Source organism: Ochotona princeps, chromosome 3 (assembly GCF_030435755.1).
Source record: "Ochotona princeps isolate mOchPri1 chromosome 3, mOchPri1.hap1, whole genome shotgun sequence".
In the NCBI taxonomy this organism is placed as follows: Eukaryota; Metazoa; Chordata; class Mammalia; order Lagomorpha; family Ochotonidae; genus Ochotona; species Ochotona princeps.
In genome coordinates, this window is record NC_080834.1 from 88,262,706 (window position 1) to 88,279,589 (window position 16,884).

General features: G+C 52.5%; 1 protein-coding gene across 3 annotated transcripts in view; it reads right to left on the reverse strand.

The window, feature by feature from the left end:
• The window catches only part of MYLK (myosin light chain kinase), a 171,876-nt gene that overhangs the window by 82,076 nt on the left and 72,916 nt on the right, over positions 1 to 16,884 (reverse strand). For all 3 annotated transcript variants that reach the window (XM_058661988.1, XM_058661987.1, XM_058661986.1), the window contains 3 exons: positions 13,898 to 14,032; positions 10,777 to 10,929; positions 1,567 to 1,704 (listed from right to left, as the gene is read on the reverse strand). In XM_058661988.1, coding sequence (XP_058517971.1) covers positions 1,567 to 1,704; positions 10,777 to 10,929; positions 13,898 to 14,032 — 426 coding nt within the window. The remainder of the gene's footprint in view (positions 1 to 1,566; positions 1,705 to 10,776; positions 10,930 to 13,897; positions 14,033 to 16,884) is intronic.

Sequence of the window (16,884 nt, forward strand, 5' to 3'; positions counted from 1 at the left end):
CCGGGAGGACTACAGTTAGTCATTCTGCTGGTTGCCCATCAGGAGAGCAGATGGGAACAGCTTTGGTGCAAAGAAAATGCTAGATATGTGTTTGTTCCTGCTTACCTACAGGTTTGGGGAGACTAGAAAGAACCTGAAAGTGAACATGTGATTTCAGAGGTAAGGACAAAGACCTAGCACGGAGGTGTGGGGGAGTTGCAGCTGGTGCTAAGGGGCAATGGGTTAAGCTGCAACCTATAATGCCAACATCCAATATAGGAGCTGGTTTGAGTCCTAGCTGCTCCACTTCTGATCCAGCTCCCTGCTAATGTGCCTGAGAAAGCAGTAGAGGATGGTCCAAGTGTTTGGGCATCCATGTGGGAGACTCAGAAAAAGCATCCTGGCTCCTGGCTTTTCTTTTCTTTTCTTTTCTTTTCTTTTCTTCTTTTTCTTTTCCTCCTTTCTTTTTAAGATTTACTATTTTTATTGGAAAGCCAGATTTGCAAAGAGAAGGAGAGACAGAAAGGAAGATCTTCCATCCACTGGTTCACTACCCAAGTGGCTGCAACTGCCAGAGCTGAGCTAATCTGAAGTCAGGAGCCAGGAGCTTCTTCTGGGTCTCCCACGCGGGAGGCAAGGTCTCAAGGCTTTGGGACATCCTTGACTGCTTTCCCAGGCAACAAGCGGGGAGCTGGAAGGGAAGTGGAGCAGCCAGGACATGAACTGGCACCCATATGAGATCCCGGTGGACGCAAGGTGAGGGTTTAGCCAGTAGGCTATTATGTAGTGGCGTTATAGTTTCTTTAGCCTAGCCCAGCCCAGGCCATGTTGTGGCCATTTGGGGAGTGAACAAGCAGATGGAAGATCTTTCCTCTCTCTGTAACTCTGCCCTCCCAAACTGCCTAATGACGTCAAATGGCAACAGAAGCACTGGGTTCCAAGGGAACACACTTTCCACTCCACACGGCCCATGTAGCATGTTCACATCCAGGCAGTGGTGACTCTCTTGCAAATGAAAACGAAAAACAAAAAGGCAACTCAATGTGCACTGCAATTTGCTGCCATGCAAATGCTGTCCTGTGAGTAAGGAAGGGCTCCAGCCTGCCTAAGAGTTCCCAACAGGGCTCTTAGAGGATGGCAGCCAGTTCTCACTGTTCTCTTGACCTAGGCTGTTTCCAGGGGTGTGTTGGGGCATAAAACAATGGCCCTTGGAAAAGGTTCTCTGATGCGAGAGCTGACCACTAGGCTTAGCTTCCCAGGAGCAAGGTCCCCCAAACAGGCTTGCTGAGGTGGGCTGGGTGCCCTCAGGCCTGAGGAGGCTCAAGAGAGGGCAGATGGCATGCCAATATTGCAGGTTGTGGCTCAGCTTGCCATGCTGGTCTCTAGACTGTTTAATCTTGAATCCAGAAAACCCAACCCATGACAGACAGAAAAGAGAGGTGAGCAAATGCTTCTTCTTGGACCCCTTACCTGATGTCTTTGCATGGATTACCTGGTAGAATCAGTGCTCCCCTGGAGGCAGCAGTAACCCCCGTGGCAAGCATGACAACTCCCGCCTATTCCCTAAGGAGACATTTAGACACAGACCTGACACCTGGACTGTCATGGTGACCTGGCTGCCATCCATGACCTTGAGGTCCGAGAGGCCCTGCAGGAAGACAGGTGCGATGGGCTTGCTGGGAGCCACGGGCAGAAGGTGTTCACGCTTCCTGTCACTCTTCTTTTCTGTGTGGTAGACAACAGAAGGTAGGGGTGAACAGCCAATCATTCATTCCTCCAACACAGACTACATGGCCACTTGGTGCAGCCAGCCCTGGGCTAGCACTCAGGCCTCCCCACCCCAGAGATTGCAAGCTTGCGGAGACTCAGAGGTCAGCAGGGACGAGACCAGCCCTGTCGCTTGGCTGGCTTGGCCTGGCAGCACTCCTGTCCCAGAGCAGGATGGGGGCAATGAGAACTCCATGGAGCCATGGCCTGGTCAACGCTGTCCCTCACTGACAGTTGGCATCCTATGGAATTTTTCCCCCTAAAGTTTATTGCTTTTTGAATAAGTGATACACTCATACGGTACTCAGAAGTGACCAAAGAGTGTCTTGCCGCTGTCTTCCCCTTTGTGCCACCTGGGGGACAGGTAGCTAGAAACTTCACCAATTTCCTCCAGCTTTATCTTGGATGACACAGGCGCTGAGATGGGGGTCGGGCTAGAGTTAGACAGTTTGTCCACATGGAAATGCACACTGAGATTTGATTTCCAAGATGGTGGGGTCAGGCTTTGCAGGTGCCGAGGTCCCAAGGGAGCACCGCCCTCACGAATGGATCAAGTCCATCTCAAAGGACTGGGTTGGGTTTGCTGGAGGCTGGATTAGTTCTTGCAGGAGTGAATTAGGTCTCGTGGGACTAGAGCAGGTTGCCATTGTGGGTGTCTGGGGCATCCCTGCCTGCCCCCTGCACTGTCTCTCTTACACATGTGCTTCTACATATACCTGCTTCCCTTTCTGCTCAGACCCGCAGTGACACACATGTGTCTATACACACACCTGCTTCCTTTTCTGCTCAGAACCCCCACCAACATGACGTAAACCAAGGCCCCAGGGGAAGCTGAGCAGGTGCCAGTACCAAGTTCTCAGACCTCTATAACTACATGCTGACATCAATCTCTTTGCAAGTTTCCAACCTCAGGGGTTTTGGTTACAGCTACAGAAAACAGATAAAGACAGCTAGGATGGCTCTTAGCTAAAGTTTCAAGGGACTGCGACTCTGGCATTCTGGGATCTTGTTAGCTCATTGCCACAAACAAGCTTCTATAGGAAGCCTAGGTCTGCGGGGATACGCATAGCTGGGAGAGGCTTGATTCCACTGAAAACAGAATCAGGGCTGCTGCCAAGTTCACCTGGTCCAGCCTCTGGCTCTGTGGATGGGGAAAGAATGACAAGGCCTGGGAGGCTGGGGAAAAACCCCCCAAAGAGCAGATGTACTCACAAAGGCATTGGGCAGGAGTACATGAGTGGGTACTACTCCCTTCTGGCCCGGAGACAGGACTCAGGAGGCCCTAATGCTGCCCCATATCCCAGCCCAGGCACCACTATATGCTGGGTGGAGGGTGGGGATAGCAACCTGCAGGCCTGGGCAAGAGGCCTGGTAGTGGACTTGGGTGTGTAGCACTGGAGCCTCACAGACCTCTTGGCTCCCGGACACGGATGGCCTTGGGAGAGTTGAGGAATTTCCTGTCTCGCACGGACTGAGAAGGCTCTAGGACACGATGTCTTCCCCCACCCCTGATACAGACCACTCCCTGTCGACGCCTCTCTGCCATCGCTGCCCGGTTCCTGTGGGTACCAGTTTCTAGGTACTCTGGGGACATCAGGTACTCCATTCCTGCTCTCTTCCAGGCTACCTCTCAAGGGCCCCACCCTCTTTCCATTCCTCCTACTGCCTGCTTCTTAGACTGGGGTTTTTGTGAATACAGAGCTGTCCTGGGGTTTTCAGCTACTGCAAACTGGAAATCTTTCTGTCCCTCTCTCCTCTGGGAGTTTCCCCACCCACTGCGGACCCCAATAACCCAGGCATGCATGGGAGGGGTCTGAAAGCTGCCTCCCTGATTCTCTCAGAGCCGACATGGCCGCTGCAGTGCTGCCCTGAACTCCAGTGACCTTGGACAAGTACCCATCTGCCCAGTGTCCCCCACCTGTCTCTAGGGGTGGCATCATCACAGGGCCCCGGACAGCGGCAGAGATGACAGGTGAAAACTGCCTGTGCTACCACCTGGGCCAGACGATGGCATTCCTACAAGGTTGGTGCAAGGACCACTCAGGCCTATGCCCCTTTGCTCACTGATGTCATGGGCTTTGCTCACTGACATTACGGGCTTAGCTGTAGCACTCAAAGCACAGGGGACAGAGTGTTGCCTAAGGCTTACAGGCCCATGTATCCATGGGAGATGGCTCATAGCAAGTCAGAAACAAATTTCTTTGCATACTCTCTCTTCCCATCCCCGCCCTCACCAGGAGCCCCTGAAGTGAGAGCACCCCCTCACACCCAGGCAGGTACCTGGCTCCAGCATCACCCACCATCTCTGATCCTGCTGCTTCTCTAAGAATGAGGGACACAATGAAATGGTTGATTGGAGGGGTAAGTATTTGGAATAAATCTGCTTCTGGGGTTTCCCGGCAGGTACAGCAGGATCAATCTCCTTGAGCTAGGGTGACCTGTGCTGAAAGCAGGCTGGGGTGGCTGAGGCATCCCAACCCTTTAGATGCCCCATATTCTTCCCTGTAGTGAGAACACCAGCCCAACATTGCCTGTGAACATACACTCCCCACCCAACACACACTGCACGGGGGTGGGGAGCTGAGGGGACCAGAGCATCTGGGTCAATGACTTCCTACTTGGGCGGCTCGAGAGGCACAGCCCTTATTAGCAAATCACCCTGCTTTGCTGATAGAATGCTCATGATATGCTACAGGAAAGTGGCTTGTCCAAGGTCACGGTGCTGGTGCAAGCAGACCTGGGGTTCACACGCAGGCCTGCTTTCAAAGGGGTCACGTCTTTCCCAGGGGTTTTCCCAAACAAGGAGTCTAATAAACAGGCAAGCATGTCTTCAACCCTCCCCACCCCTGCCCACCCAAGCTGGAAGTCTCTCCTCCAAGTCCAGTTGCTGACAGCATGGGACTGACCTATGCCCGCTGTGTGGTGCAGTGTAACAGGGTATTAGTGTAGTAGGATTATTAGACAATCTGGAGAACTACCATGCATGAAACAGCCAGGACCGCAGCTGGCATGCCACAGGTACAGACAAAACACATCTCTGACTGTCTGACCATGGATCTCTGCTGGTTGGGCAGACGCAACCTGATCCTGAATTAGAGGAGAGAAGTCCCTTCCTTATCCCTGCTAGCCAGGATGCTCAGGTCAAATCAGACAGAAAAAGGCGTGAGAGCGGCCACAGAGAAGAACTGGTGAGGCTCAGCACTTCCTGATGCCATGGTGGCCCTGTTGGATGGAGGAGGATGCTGAGACTCAGAAGGAAGCTGACCTACCTTAAGGGCCCCAAGGGCTGACACAGCTCACAGGGAGCTAAGGTAGGCCATGACTGTCCTGCAGAGTGTCTGAGCCCAAGGCTGCTGATTGGCCCAGAGACAAGGACATGCTGCCCAGTCTGTCTGCTCCTGGGCTTTCCTGCTGCTCTGCTGAGACCAAGTCCAGGGAAGAGTCCAGAAATGGGTGGCCTGAAGTTAAGATCCAAAGTGAGCTTTTCTGGTGCCCAGGTGCTGGGTGCGGGCCCACTCTCTGCCGACTCAATCATTCCACTGACCTCTACCCTCCTTTTAGAGAGAAAGGGTGGAATAAGAGTGATCTGCCAGTGGAAACAAATATGGATGAGAATTAGGGCTCTGCAGACCCATGATTTGAACAGCACCTGAGAAGGCACAGTGCATAGAAGACAGAGGAGAAAGGTTCCGTAGGAGAGTGAGGTGGGGAGAGATGAGAGAGGCACATGTGCACATGCTCATGGTTGCACACACACACTTGCAACATGCACGTGCTCACACTTGTATGTATAGTGCAATACACACATGCACATGTTTGCACACACACCTAAGTGCGCGCGCGCACACACACACACACACACCTGTTTATGATCTCCCAAAACCACAGCATGTTTCCTTCCTGGCTGTATCCGCTGTTGTGGGCTCACTAGCGGGGCTGTTTTTTGAAGGCAGTTCCTGGGTAGGCAACTGAAATAATCTCACTCAGGTGAAGCAGAGTCAGCTAACATGTGGTGTTTCAGGGGCTACAGCAAGGCAGCGTGTCCCAGGGCTGAAGCTGAAGGCCTGGTTTTATACTTGGGCCTGGGCTGCTCTGGGCAGCTGCCTTCACCTCGCTGAGCATTCTACTTTCTTCACTTGGAGGTGAGGTGCAGTGACGGTGACAATGAAGTTGAATGAGCCTCCTCTTCTAGCCAACTAGACGCCTTCTACTGAGACCACACACCTTCTGAAAAGAACTCTCGTTGGCAGTGGCTTCAGTTGAAAAACACAAACACCAAGTGATGCTCAACACCAGATCATGCAGGCCTCTCATCACCTCCAGATGGGGTTAACAGCCCACACACCGAGAGGGACTTGGGACCCTCGACACTGCAGTTTACCCACCAGCATGAGCCACTCCCTGAGAAAGGACCAGCAGGTGGCTCTGGGACTTGGCAGTGAGAACCGCAATTTCAGTGCCCCTCTGTCTGCCGGAGTCATTCTCCTTATTCACCCCTCCATAGCCCTTCTTTCTCTTTCTCTGAGGTTAGCAGCAAAAACAACTCCTGTCTGTATTTTTCTTTTTAAAGATTTATTGATTTCATTACAAAATCAAATATACATAGAGGAGGAGAGACAGAGAGGAAGATCTTCCATCCGATGATTCACTCCCCAAGTGAGCCACAACGGCCGGTGCGCGCCGATCCAAAGCCGGGAACCAGGAACCTCCTCCAGGTTTCCCACACGGGTGCAGGGTCCCAATGCATTGGGCCGTCCTCGACTGCTTTCCCAGGCCACAAGCAAGGAGCTGGATGGGAAGTGGAGCTGCCGGGATTAGAACCGGCGCCCATATGGGATCCCAAGGCATTCAAGAAGAGGACTTTAGCCACTAGGCCACGCCGCCAGGCCCTGTATTTTTCTTTAAAAGCCTCTCTTTTAGCATAGGTAACATGGTATAGCAGGCTAGGCCTCTGTTTATGGGCCCTGGTTCAAATTCCAGTTGCTCCATTTCCTATCCAGCTCTCTGTCTATGGCCTGGGAAAGCTACAAAGATGGTTCAGGTGCCTGGGTCCCTGCACCCATGTGGGAGACCCAAAGGAGGCTCCAGGCTCCTGGCTTTGGACTGGTCCAGCTCCAGTCATTGTGGCCATTTGAAAAGTGGACGGGCAGATAGAGGCTCTCTCTCCCTCTATCTATAACTCTTCATTTCAAATAAAGTAAAAAAGTAATTTTAAAGAAAAAGCCTCTTCTGTTTTTGCTACATGCTGAGACTTTTTTTGATCAACTCACTGCTCTCAGAAAGCCCTGGATTACTAGATCCAAATTTACATTTAATGCACATGCTTACTTTTATTTCGAACTGACTCAAGAGTTTCTTGGGGCTTTCAACACGAGTTGTTTTTCTTAGTTATTATGATGCCAAATGGCATTCCAATAGCAGATCTGGTTCACCCTCAACCCTGTTATTCTGTGGAAATTCAATAAATCATCCACTGCATGTGGAGGCGGTGGGGGTGCTGGGGCAGTAGGATTCTTTCTGTTTGTTTCATGCTCCACAGCCAGCCTGGCCCAGGGCTCAAGGACAGAACAGAGTCCTTGTTCAGCTCCCTGCCTGTCTTCAGGGTTGTCACTCTGGAGAATGCCATGATGGAGGGCAGCTGTGACCTCTCCCCACTCCCAGGGCACGCATCCCACAGCCCAGATCCCCAGGGACACACCCTCAGTCTTTGCAACGCAGCCTGTCTGCTGATCAATTAGCCAGAATTCTGGAGGGTCAGCCTGACGCCACCATGGCAGCCAGGAGCCTTCGTTCCATAGACTTCTCTAGAATGCCCAAGGTCCTCTCTCGGCCAGTGTCTGGAAACCACATGTCCCATGATGTTGTCTCTCCACTGGGACACATTCACCACGAGGAACCCAGTCTGCCCACATGCGGAGGAGGTGTGATTGCCTGCTCTTGGGGGGCAAGGGGGAGGCTTGATGGGTACACAGCTGTCATTCTCTACAATTGCCCACTCTGTGACATGAAGTTCCCTGACACGGGTGGGGTGTACACCAATGCACTCACAAGTCTTCCTGTGCCACGAAGAACCCATACACCATACAAGGCCAATTCTCTCCTGACCTGTGCACAACCAGACCTCAGGGATACACTGAGTTCACACTGAGTTATTTGCTTGCCTTCTTAGGTTGAGGGATGGATGCTTTGGGTGGATTAAGGTCCTTAACATATATATTTTTAAAAGACTGGTGTTAATTCTTGCTCTTTCATCAATTTTTCTTTAGTCAACATAACCACTTTAAAAGTAGCCAGTATTATTAAATTCACATAGGGCAAACCAGTTGTACATCTGAGATCAACCTCAGAAGAGGAGGAGCGGGCTGCCAGACAGTTGGTCAAGTGATGAGAGGAGGAAATGTCTTCCTTTGACCCTTGCAGACCTTGCCCAGCACTCACTTACACACTCACTCTCTCTCTCGGCTCATCTATGTCACTTCCACCTGCTTGCTCACTTGGCTGCAGCCGTGAAGGCCGTCTTGTTGGTACTCAAACAGGCCCACCCCCTGCTATATGGCCAGTGCCTGGAACACCACTTCTCCATCTTCTTGATGTCCCTGAGGCTTCCTTTGGCACACAGTCCAAGGAGGACCCATGGTTGAAGAGGTGCAAGAGTTGTCATGTCTGACTCGACTTAAAAGCTGCTGGGGTCTGCTTCTAGACAGAGCCTGACCAAGAACAGCTACCTCAAGGTGATGGGTGGGAGATGTGCTGCTGAACGGTGCCACCTTGTGGCCAGAACCCTGGACATAGGGTGCAGAAACCTATGCTCCAGGGACCAGGCACCACACACGCTTTCCTCTCATTCTGACTTCCCCTACCAGACCAACAAACAGCACGATGGCCAAGCCAAGCCTCGGGGAGAAGCCACACTCCTAAGTCTTGGCCTCTTTAGCTGTTTGGCTTTGCTTCAAGGTGTGTTGAGGTGGACAACCATCCTAACTTGCCTGCACTTGAACTGTTATTTCCTATGCCCTGGGGACTGTGTGCATTCGCTCCTTTAATACTTGCACTGCTATGGACAACAGGACAGGAAGGGGTGTCCTGGTTGCAGGCCAGCAAATGGAGTCGGAGGGAGGGGATTCACAGCCATCCATGCCCCCTCACTGTGGCCTGGCACCCTGGCACCTCATCAGAGGCCACAAGAGCTGTCAGGCAAGTTAAGAAAAACTCTGTAGCTTGTGGTGGAGAGGGATGCAGGCAGTGGCTCGAGCCTTTCCAAGTGCCTCTGGGTACAGTGCCAAGGGTGTCACGGTGCCAGGCCTGCCCTGCCCCAGGCCTGTGCAGAGACAGCGCCACGTGCACACAGCATCTCCCAACCTCCTTCGCCATTTATGGTCTTTAAGCTTCTGCCTGGCCTGCACAGGCCAGCACATCTCCCTGAAACACCTCCCCCACTCCTATCACAGGGTGGGGCTGTCACCCGCACAGGGCTGCCTGGCACACTGAAGTCACATGCTCTCCCCCCAACCTGACCCTGCTCACAGACAAGGGGGCAGGGCAGTCACTCCAGAGTTCTTGTTCCTTCACAGGGTGGGGTGAACCCCAGCTCAGGGGATGGGGGTGATCAGCTTGGATGGATGTTGCTAATCCAATCTCAACACCAACAAGAGCTGGATTAGCCAGGTGGATGACTGAGCCAGCCAGGGAGCGTTTTGGAAGCAGGGGTGCTGAGCTGCACGGCCTGGCCTATGCTGACTCCCCCTGCGTGGTGGCATGAACTTGGCTGGGCCGTGCCTATTGGGGCCCCTGGCACAAAGGGGAGCAAGCGAGACTGCTTGTCCCGGTGTCTGAGCTGTCTGGTTTCCTCAGAAGTCTCACTGTCACACCTTCCTCAGATCCCCCCACCTCGTGTTCCTGGGCTGCAGCCATGCAATGAGAATGAGGAAGAAAAGTGGGACACATTCCCAGGCTTCCTGGAGGAAGGGGTAGACCAGTTGACCCATGATGGCTCTATGTCAAGATACTTTTCCAAGTAATTCAGAGGGTTTTTGTGGGTATACACTAGCTCCTCACAGAGTTTCCTGCAGCCAAGCCTCAACTCTGTTTTTTTCTTGGGTACCAGTTCCTTGGTCCCCAAGGGGCTGACACTGCTAAGGGCCACAGTCACGCTCTTCTGAGGAAGAGAGGCAAGGCATAGCAGTAAGCTATGCCAGGGCCTGGGTTCGGGAGGCTGGCTTTCCTTACTAGCTTGGGGGCACTTGGGCAAGTGACACAGATTTCTTAAGAACTGCATATCTTCCTGTCTGAAAGAGGGATGGCGCCCCTGCACCCCACTGTGGGGTGAAACGGGATGGGTGAAAGAATCGAATGTAGTGGTCAGCACATGTCTGTCCCTGCTTCCAGCAAAACCAAACCCTGCAGCCTCCCTGGAGTGGCTCACCTGGAAGCCCGGGGACCATGTACTTCCCTCCCGAGCCCAGACAAATCGCCTTGAATCCACAGCTCCCTGAGCTTGCCCAGAGAACTTAGGGCTTGGCTGATCTATGAGAATCAGCTTACTGGACACTGGGCTGGGGATGGACAGAACAACCCTGAGCACACCCAGAAGGACACAGGAACAATGTGAGGTGCCCCGAGCCCCTCCGTCAGGAACCCCAGTCCCCATATTTCACGTCCCCCAGTGCCTGAGGACTTTGTGAGAACCCCCATTAAGTGCTTCAGGGTATGTGTGAGTGTACCTTCATCTTGTAGTGTGTGCGACTTTCTTCCTATCAACTGGGGGCTGCTGAAACCAGGTGGGGCCCTCCCTGCTTCCCACTGTGGTAGGGACCAGCCCTTTCTTGTGGCCGACTGTGACCCTGGGGACTCCTGGAGGCCAAGGCTTCCACCTGTCTCTTTGAAAGGAGTCCCTCGGCCTCTGTCCTTAGGAGGGCTCTGGTGAGCTCAGCTGTGCCGTGACAACTGGAGCCAGGTCCCGTGCACCTCCTAGGTAACAGCTGTGTCTGCAGGAAAGTTGCCATTTCAAGCCAGGCACCCAGAGGTTCCTACCATGGACAGTGATCCGGGCGCTGCAGGCCACCTGCCCCAAGGCGTTCTCAGCCAGACACGTGTAGGTACCGTCATCCTCCGGCAGGGCGTCCTGGATGTGAAGCTCAGCTACGCCGGCCGCACATGTGGAGTGGGCGTACCGAATGGGCTGCCCTGCGGGAGGAAGCACAGAAGGACTAACGCCAGGCTGTGCCCAGCCAGCAATGATGGGAGCCAGGGTGGGGGTTAGGTGAGCAGGGGTATGGGGTGGGGTCCTGTCCCTGGTGGCCCTGGAGCTGAAGTTCACCACACTCGGCCAGTTGCATGGAGATCTGTGGGCTGGAAAATGTGGCTAAGGAAGTGACATGAATGGAATAAATGGGTGAGGTCGGGGCACAAGACTGGGCCTGGAAGAACTCAGGGGAGAGGGAGAGGAGGAAAGGGACAGAGTCCTCCTGGGCATTTTGTGTTTAAAAAAAAAAGTCTCCCACTGCACGGCATCAGCCTCACAGAACTCAGAGCCCACGCAGAAGCTCTCAGGGTCATTTGGTCCAGAGCCCAGGCTTGGGGCGCCCAGCACCCTGTGCCTAGGTAGAATTTGAGGGCTGCACAAACAGCAGGTTCACTTCCCCCTTGGATACTGTGTCAGTGAGCGATTCTGCTTCCCCCAACCTCACGCTAAACTGACACTATGGGGAGGTGATTTTCTTCTGGGCAAATGGGCACAGATATGGGCACCAATGGCAGCTGGCCCTGGCTGACCCTGGCCCTTCTGTGATAGGCCCTTTCTTCAGGTCACATGGGCCTGGTGCTGTGGCGTAGCAAGGAAAGGTGCCCCTCTGGTGCCAGCATCCCATAGAGGCAACCAGTTTATGTCACAGCTGCTCCACTTCTGGTCCAGCTTCCTGCTAATGTGGCTGGGAAAGAGCTTGGGTCCAAAGTGCTTAGGCTCCTACACCCACGTGCAAGACCTAGACGAAGCTTCTGGCTTTGGATTGGCGCAGCTGTAGCCATTGTGGCTACTGGGGACTGAACTATCAGATGGAAGAACTCCCTGCCTCCCTGCCCCTGCCCCCACACCAGTACTGTCTTTCAAATAAATAAATAAATCTTAAAAAAAAAATGAAATTCCCGCATGGAGTCAGGAGTATATGCCACCAATTCCAGTGCTTTCCTGAATGGTCTATGTTCCAGGATTTCATTATCCTGGGACATGACCCTTCATTTTCAGGGGGGGAAACACACCCCAAATCTCATGCCTGAAGCTTCTGGCCTTAGAGCAGGAATGTGTCTGTCTGGTATACAGGAAGCGACTGTCGGTATTATCTTTTGCCAAGAGGCAGGGACAGTCGAGATTTACACTTCATAAAGCTGGGGGTGAGTGGCAGGGCGGGACGGGGAGGTCCTCTTCCTGCAGGGCAATGCTTCCTTCTGCACATAGCAACACTTCATGTCCCCACGACAGTTTGGCAAAGACAGTGCCAAACGTGCCATGGGGCCAGAAGGGAGAGGTTCCGTACGGTCTGGTAAACCCTCCAGGAGGCTGGAGGGGGCAGCAGATAGGAGCCTGTCACATAGAGCGGTTTGTATTGTGACAACACCAGGCTTGCTCCCCTGTTGGGAGTGGGAGACAGAATGGAGAGCTCAGGACTGGTCCGCGCCAGAGCAAGAGACCAGGGAATCCTAGTCAGAGCACATTTGCCCTCTAGTGGGAAGGTGTGGAAGTGCTGAGATTCACCAGGAATCCCTAGGTGTTGGAAAACTGGTGAAGACACACAGGGCACTCACTGCCCACCCAACTGCCAGCAAGCTGGGAGTTGTTTTTGTGGGTTTTTAGGTGGTTGGAAAACAGGGAGGAAGAACCTCATGACACGTGACTGTGCTATAGAATTCACATTGGAGTGCCTCCTAAATGAAGCTTCGTTGTCCCACAGTCACATTCACGCACTGACACACTGCCCCGTGCTTTATGTGGGCACGGCAGAGCTGAGTGGGTATTGTTACCCACGCTGTATGGCCTGAAAAGCCAGAGCTATGTCCCTCTGGCTGCCTTTTCTGGAAGAGTTGGCTGGCCCATGAGCCAGGCAGGAATGAGGCTTGTGCTCATGGCCATCACTTAGGAATATCGTCCTCAGATGGGGGTAGGAGGGGGACAGACCTCTGCTGTCACTGACCACCCAAGAAGACCACCCATCAGGAGACTGTGCAGTCTCCCCTCTCACTGAAGATGATTTCTAGCAAAGCCTGAGCAAACTGTCCACCGGGAGGCCTCATGAGGACAACTGTCCAATGTTGGCACAATCAGGGGCCATTTGGTGCATACAGGGGGAAGCCATTACCTACTCACGAACCTATTCTATCAGGTGTGACAGCTAGCCGAGACCCTGCACCTTCTTTACCAGCCTACCTCCCTGTGGATAAAGCATCTGGCACCCAGAGCCACAAAATGGGGCACCCCAGGTCTCCAGCCACCCTCCCCGGGCTCCTGCCTCCTAGGAAGTGCCCCCTTTTCCTCCCCGTGGAGTTCATGTTCAGTCCTGTCAGTCGAGCAGACTGCTCCCGCCTCTACAGAGTCTTACCATGCTTTTGAAATGAGAAAGGGGTGATAAGATACGGCAGTTGATTATTTCAAAGGATCCTGGCCCAAGTGGTTGTGGGAGGAAATGTCTCTATAGGAGCAGAACAAGGAACAGATCTGCTGGGCTACAAACCCAGAGCCACCTGCCACCCAACAGAAGGTAAGATCCCTCGAGCAACGTCTGGTGTGCTTCGTTAGCTGGCTAATTGATTTGTTCATTTGTTGACTCAGGCAATGTTCACTCAGGGCCTCCTTTGAGTCTGAAAAGAAATTAAGTTGCTTGTGTGCTTCTGTGATAGATACCTCATTAGTTGCTTGATGTAAAAGCTGGGATTCAGTTTCACAAACTACTGCCTGGTAAAATGTGCTGTCCACATCACACTAATGGGAATGTGCAGCAGATGCAGGAGCCATACCTTGCTCAGCTACTCAGTAGTAGACCCCTTATTTCCACGTTCTCCCTATCTGTGCTTTCTGCTTGGGCTCCTGGAATGCCTAAGCTCTGAACGGTTCAGAGTGGAGAGAACTGAAGGAACCAGGGTACCAGGGGGTAGTATGGCTCACCATTGAGTAACCAGGTGATGCGGGGCACTGGGGTCCCCTGTACCGAACACTGCAGCACAAAATCCTGGCCCTCAGTGACGCTACAGTCCTTCAGGACACTGGAGAACGATGGGGCCACCTCCCTCGTGGCCCGCCCTGTAGGAACAGAGGACAGAGAAGTGACATCCCAGGTCACAACACACCCGCTCCAATGACCGCCCACAGAGGCATGCATCACCATTCTTGGCACCAGCTTCCTTGGCAGCCTGGCTGTGCCTTGTCTACCTTTGTGCTTAGGGAATAGGCAACATCAGTCTTCTGCAGACCTGCAATGGGGCTTGCCCAGGGTCGAGAGCAGCCCAGCTCTGCCCCTCCACCCCTCCTCTGCGACTCAGGCACCTCCCTGCCTTGTCTGGACCCTATAGCATCCCCAAACTTTCTTGTGTCCAACTCCTGGTCCCTACCAGATGTCCTAGTGTCTCTTATCCCTTAAGAGTAACTGCAAAACCTTAACGAATCTTCAGACTCCCACCGCAGATTCAAGGTTGAAGACAGAATCATACGACAAAGACTTACACGTGGTCTGGTTTTCCAAGTAGAGTTTGGGCCTTCACCCCAGGTCCAGGGTTCAGAACTGCTGGGGGCCTGGAAATCTACGTGAGCAATGGACCCTGCTTGGTATCAACATATGTCCTAGTAGACAGTTGCTGACCTGAGCTCTACAAATGCCTCCTGCATCAGAGAATGGGGGGAATGTACTATAGCTTGGAGACTTGATTTACGGGAGTGTCTTCTCAGCCAGTAGAAAGTGCTGCGGCAGTCTTGGGAGTACAGGGTGAGGAAGTGCTGATAGACCAGCAGAGGGAACACAGTTGGCCACTAGCAGGCACAGCACTGGCACTTTGTAGGACAGGTTGCTCAGAGCAGAAGGTCAGGGAAGCCACAGTGCAGTGCAAGGACTGATGGGTAAGAAAAGTAACAACATCTGGGGGCCTACTAAATGCCATCTGCTTGGCTCATGGGACTGTGGCAGCACTGCAAGTAGATGTCTTTAGTTCATTATTATTATTATTATTTTGGTAGATGAAGTTGATGATCTACCATGGTCATCTCCAATGATGAAGCAGGCTTTTGCAACCAGCTCAATGACCCTACAGGCACATAGTCTCTTCTAGGCCCCACTGGCATGAGTGGACAACGGGAGAGCAGCTGCATGACACAAGGGCAGTATGTTCGAGTTGGCCAGCACTAAGCTAGGAGCCAAGTGGACAACCTGAGAAGCATAGGGAGGCATGGCATTTCCCCCCAGCAGGTGCCAATATGCTGCATTAGAGAAATTCCTTTAAGAGTCTTGGGTAGAAACACAGGCCTTTGTGCCAGACCGGCTTAGGTTGGAAACAGGCTCTCTTTTGCAAGGCACAGGCTCTCTTTTGCAAGGCATGGGCTCTTGGACAACTCACTTAACCTCACTGTAACTCAGTCTTCTCTGGAAAATGGACATGACTCTAATTTTCTCCTAATCTTGTTGGGTCACTAAGGCAAGCAATGTAAACAGAGCGTTTAGCACACAGCGTGGCACGGAGAACACTCTTGGTGAGTGTGGGCTACTATTACCCAGTAAACCTGAGCACACAGATGCCACTTGTAGCAGGTTCGATGCTGGGGTGGGGGGTGAGGAACATGCAAAGAGAAAGTAAGGAGGACCTCTCAGCTTAGGGATGACCACACTGAGCTCTCAGGGAGGAATAGGGACCTCTTAGTGAGTGAGGGGCAGAGATTGAAGAAATGGTCTAAGAATAAGCTTCTAATAGAGAAGATCTCTGGGATTTGGGAACGGGCAGAAAAAGAAGCCTTGGTCAGGGAAATAGGCAGCATTAATGGGAGGAAAAGGGAGGAAGGGGCTCAGGGGAAGCTGAAAGAGCATGCATCAGATGACCAGCACATTAGCACAGTCATCTGCTGAGAGTTAACGGGGATTTCTGGAAGGTTGTAGGCATTTAAAACAGCTAGTGTCTTCAAAAGGGAGAGGGATAGAACAAGTGCTTCTGGAACAATAGATTAAAGACCACTGCAGATCTACTCATAAAAGCCACAAAAGGAGCAGGCACTCAGCCATTAAAGACACCAGGTAAGGTGCCTGCATCCAACGTCAAAATTAATTGGATTACATTTCTGACTGTGGCTCCTAACCCCAGCTGCCTGAAGGTACAGACCCGGGGAAGCAGCAGGTGATGGCTCAAGAGGTTGCCTCTCTGCCAATCTACAAGGGAGACCTGAATTGAGCTCTCAACTCCTGGCTTTGGCTGAGCCCAGCCATGTGCATTTGGGGAGTGAATCATCAGATGGGAGCACTCCCTTTCTGTTTGTCTCAGCCTCTCAAATGAAAAAAAAAAAAAAGCAACCAGATACTTGCAGACAGAATCAAAACCAACTTTCTCAGAAGACTGGAAATAAACCAATGGCTTGCAATAAGCCAGCCTTCATTGAAAGACAAACACCAGAGGCTGAAATTTGAAAAGAAGCCCTGTTAATAAAAAGAGCGAGCTCCTATCCCCCATCCCCTGCCCCAACACCAGCTTTGCAGTAACTTTGATCAGTAACAACCTTGGGACCTAACAAAACCAGCTGCTGAGCAGGGCCTGGAATGGGTTCGGAGTTCCTGAGAATGCCATCTGCATGGGAGCTGTCGCAGCCTGGCAGCTCTTTGGCAGTGCCTTTCTGATTTTCATTTTTCAGGACTTGCCTGTACTTGATCTGGCCTGAAATCTGCTCTATAAGAACAGTCCGATCCCCCAATGTGGTTGAATAATCACCAGCAGCTATTGAACAATACAGCTACCTGTGGCTGCAGTATCAGTTGGGGTTTATAAGAATCTGACCAAACAGCTTAAAAAGAAGGGGTCAGCACTGGAGTGAAGTGAGATAAGCTGCACCCTGAGATATGGGCGTTCCCGTATCAGAGGGTTGGTCTGGTGCTCTACTTCCAACCCAGCTCCCTGCTGGCAAAG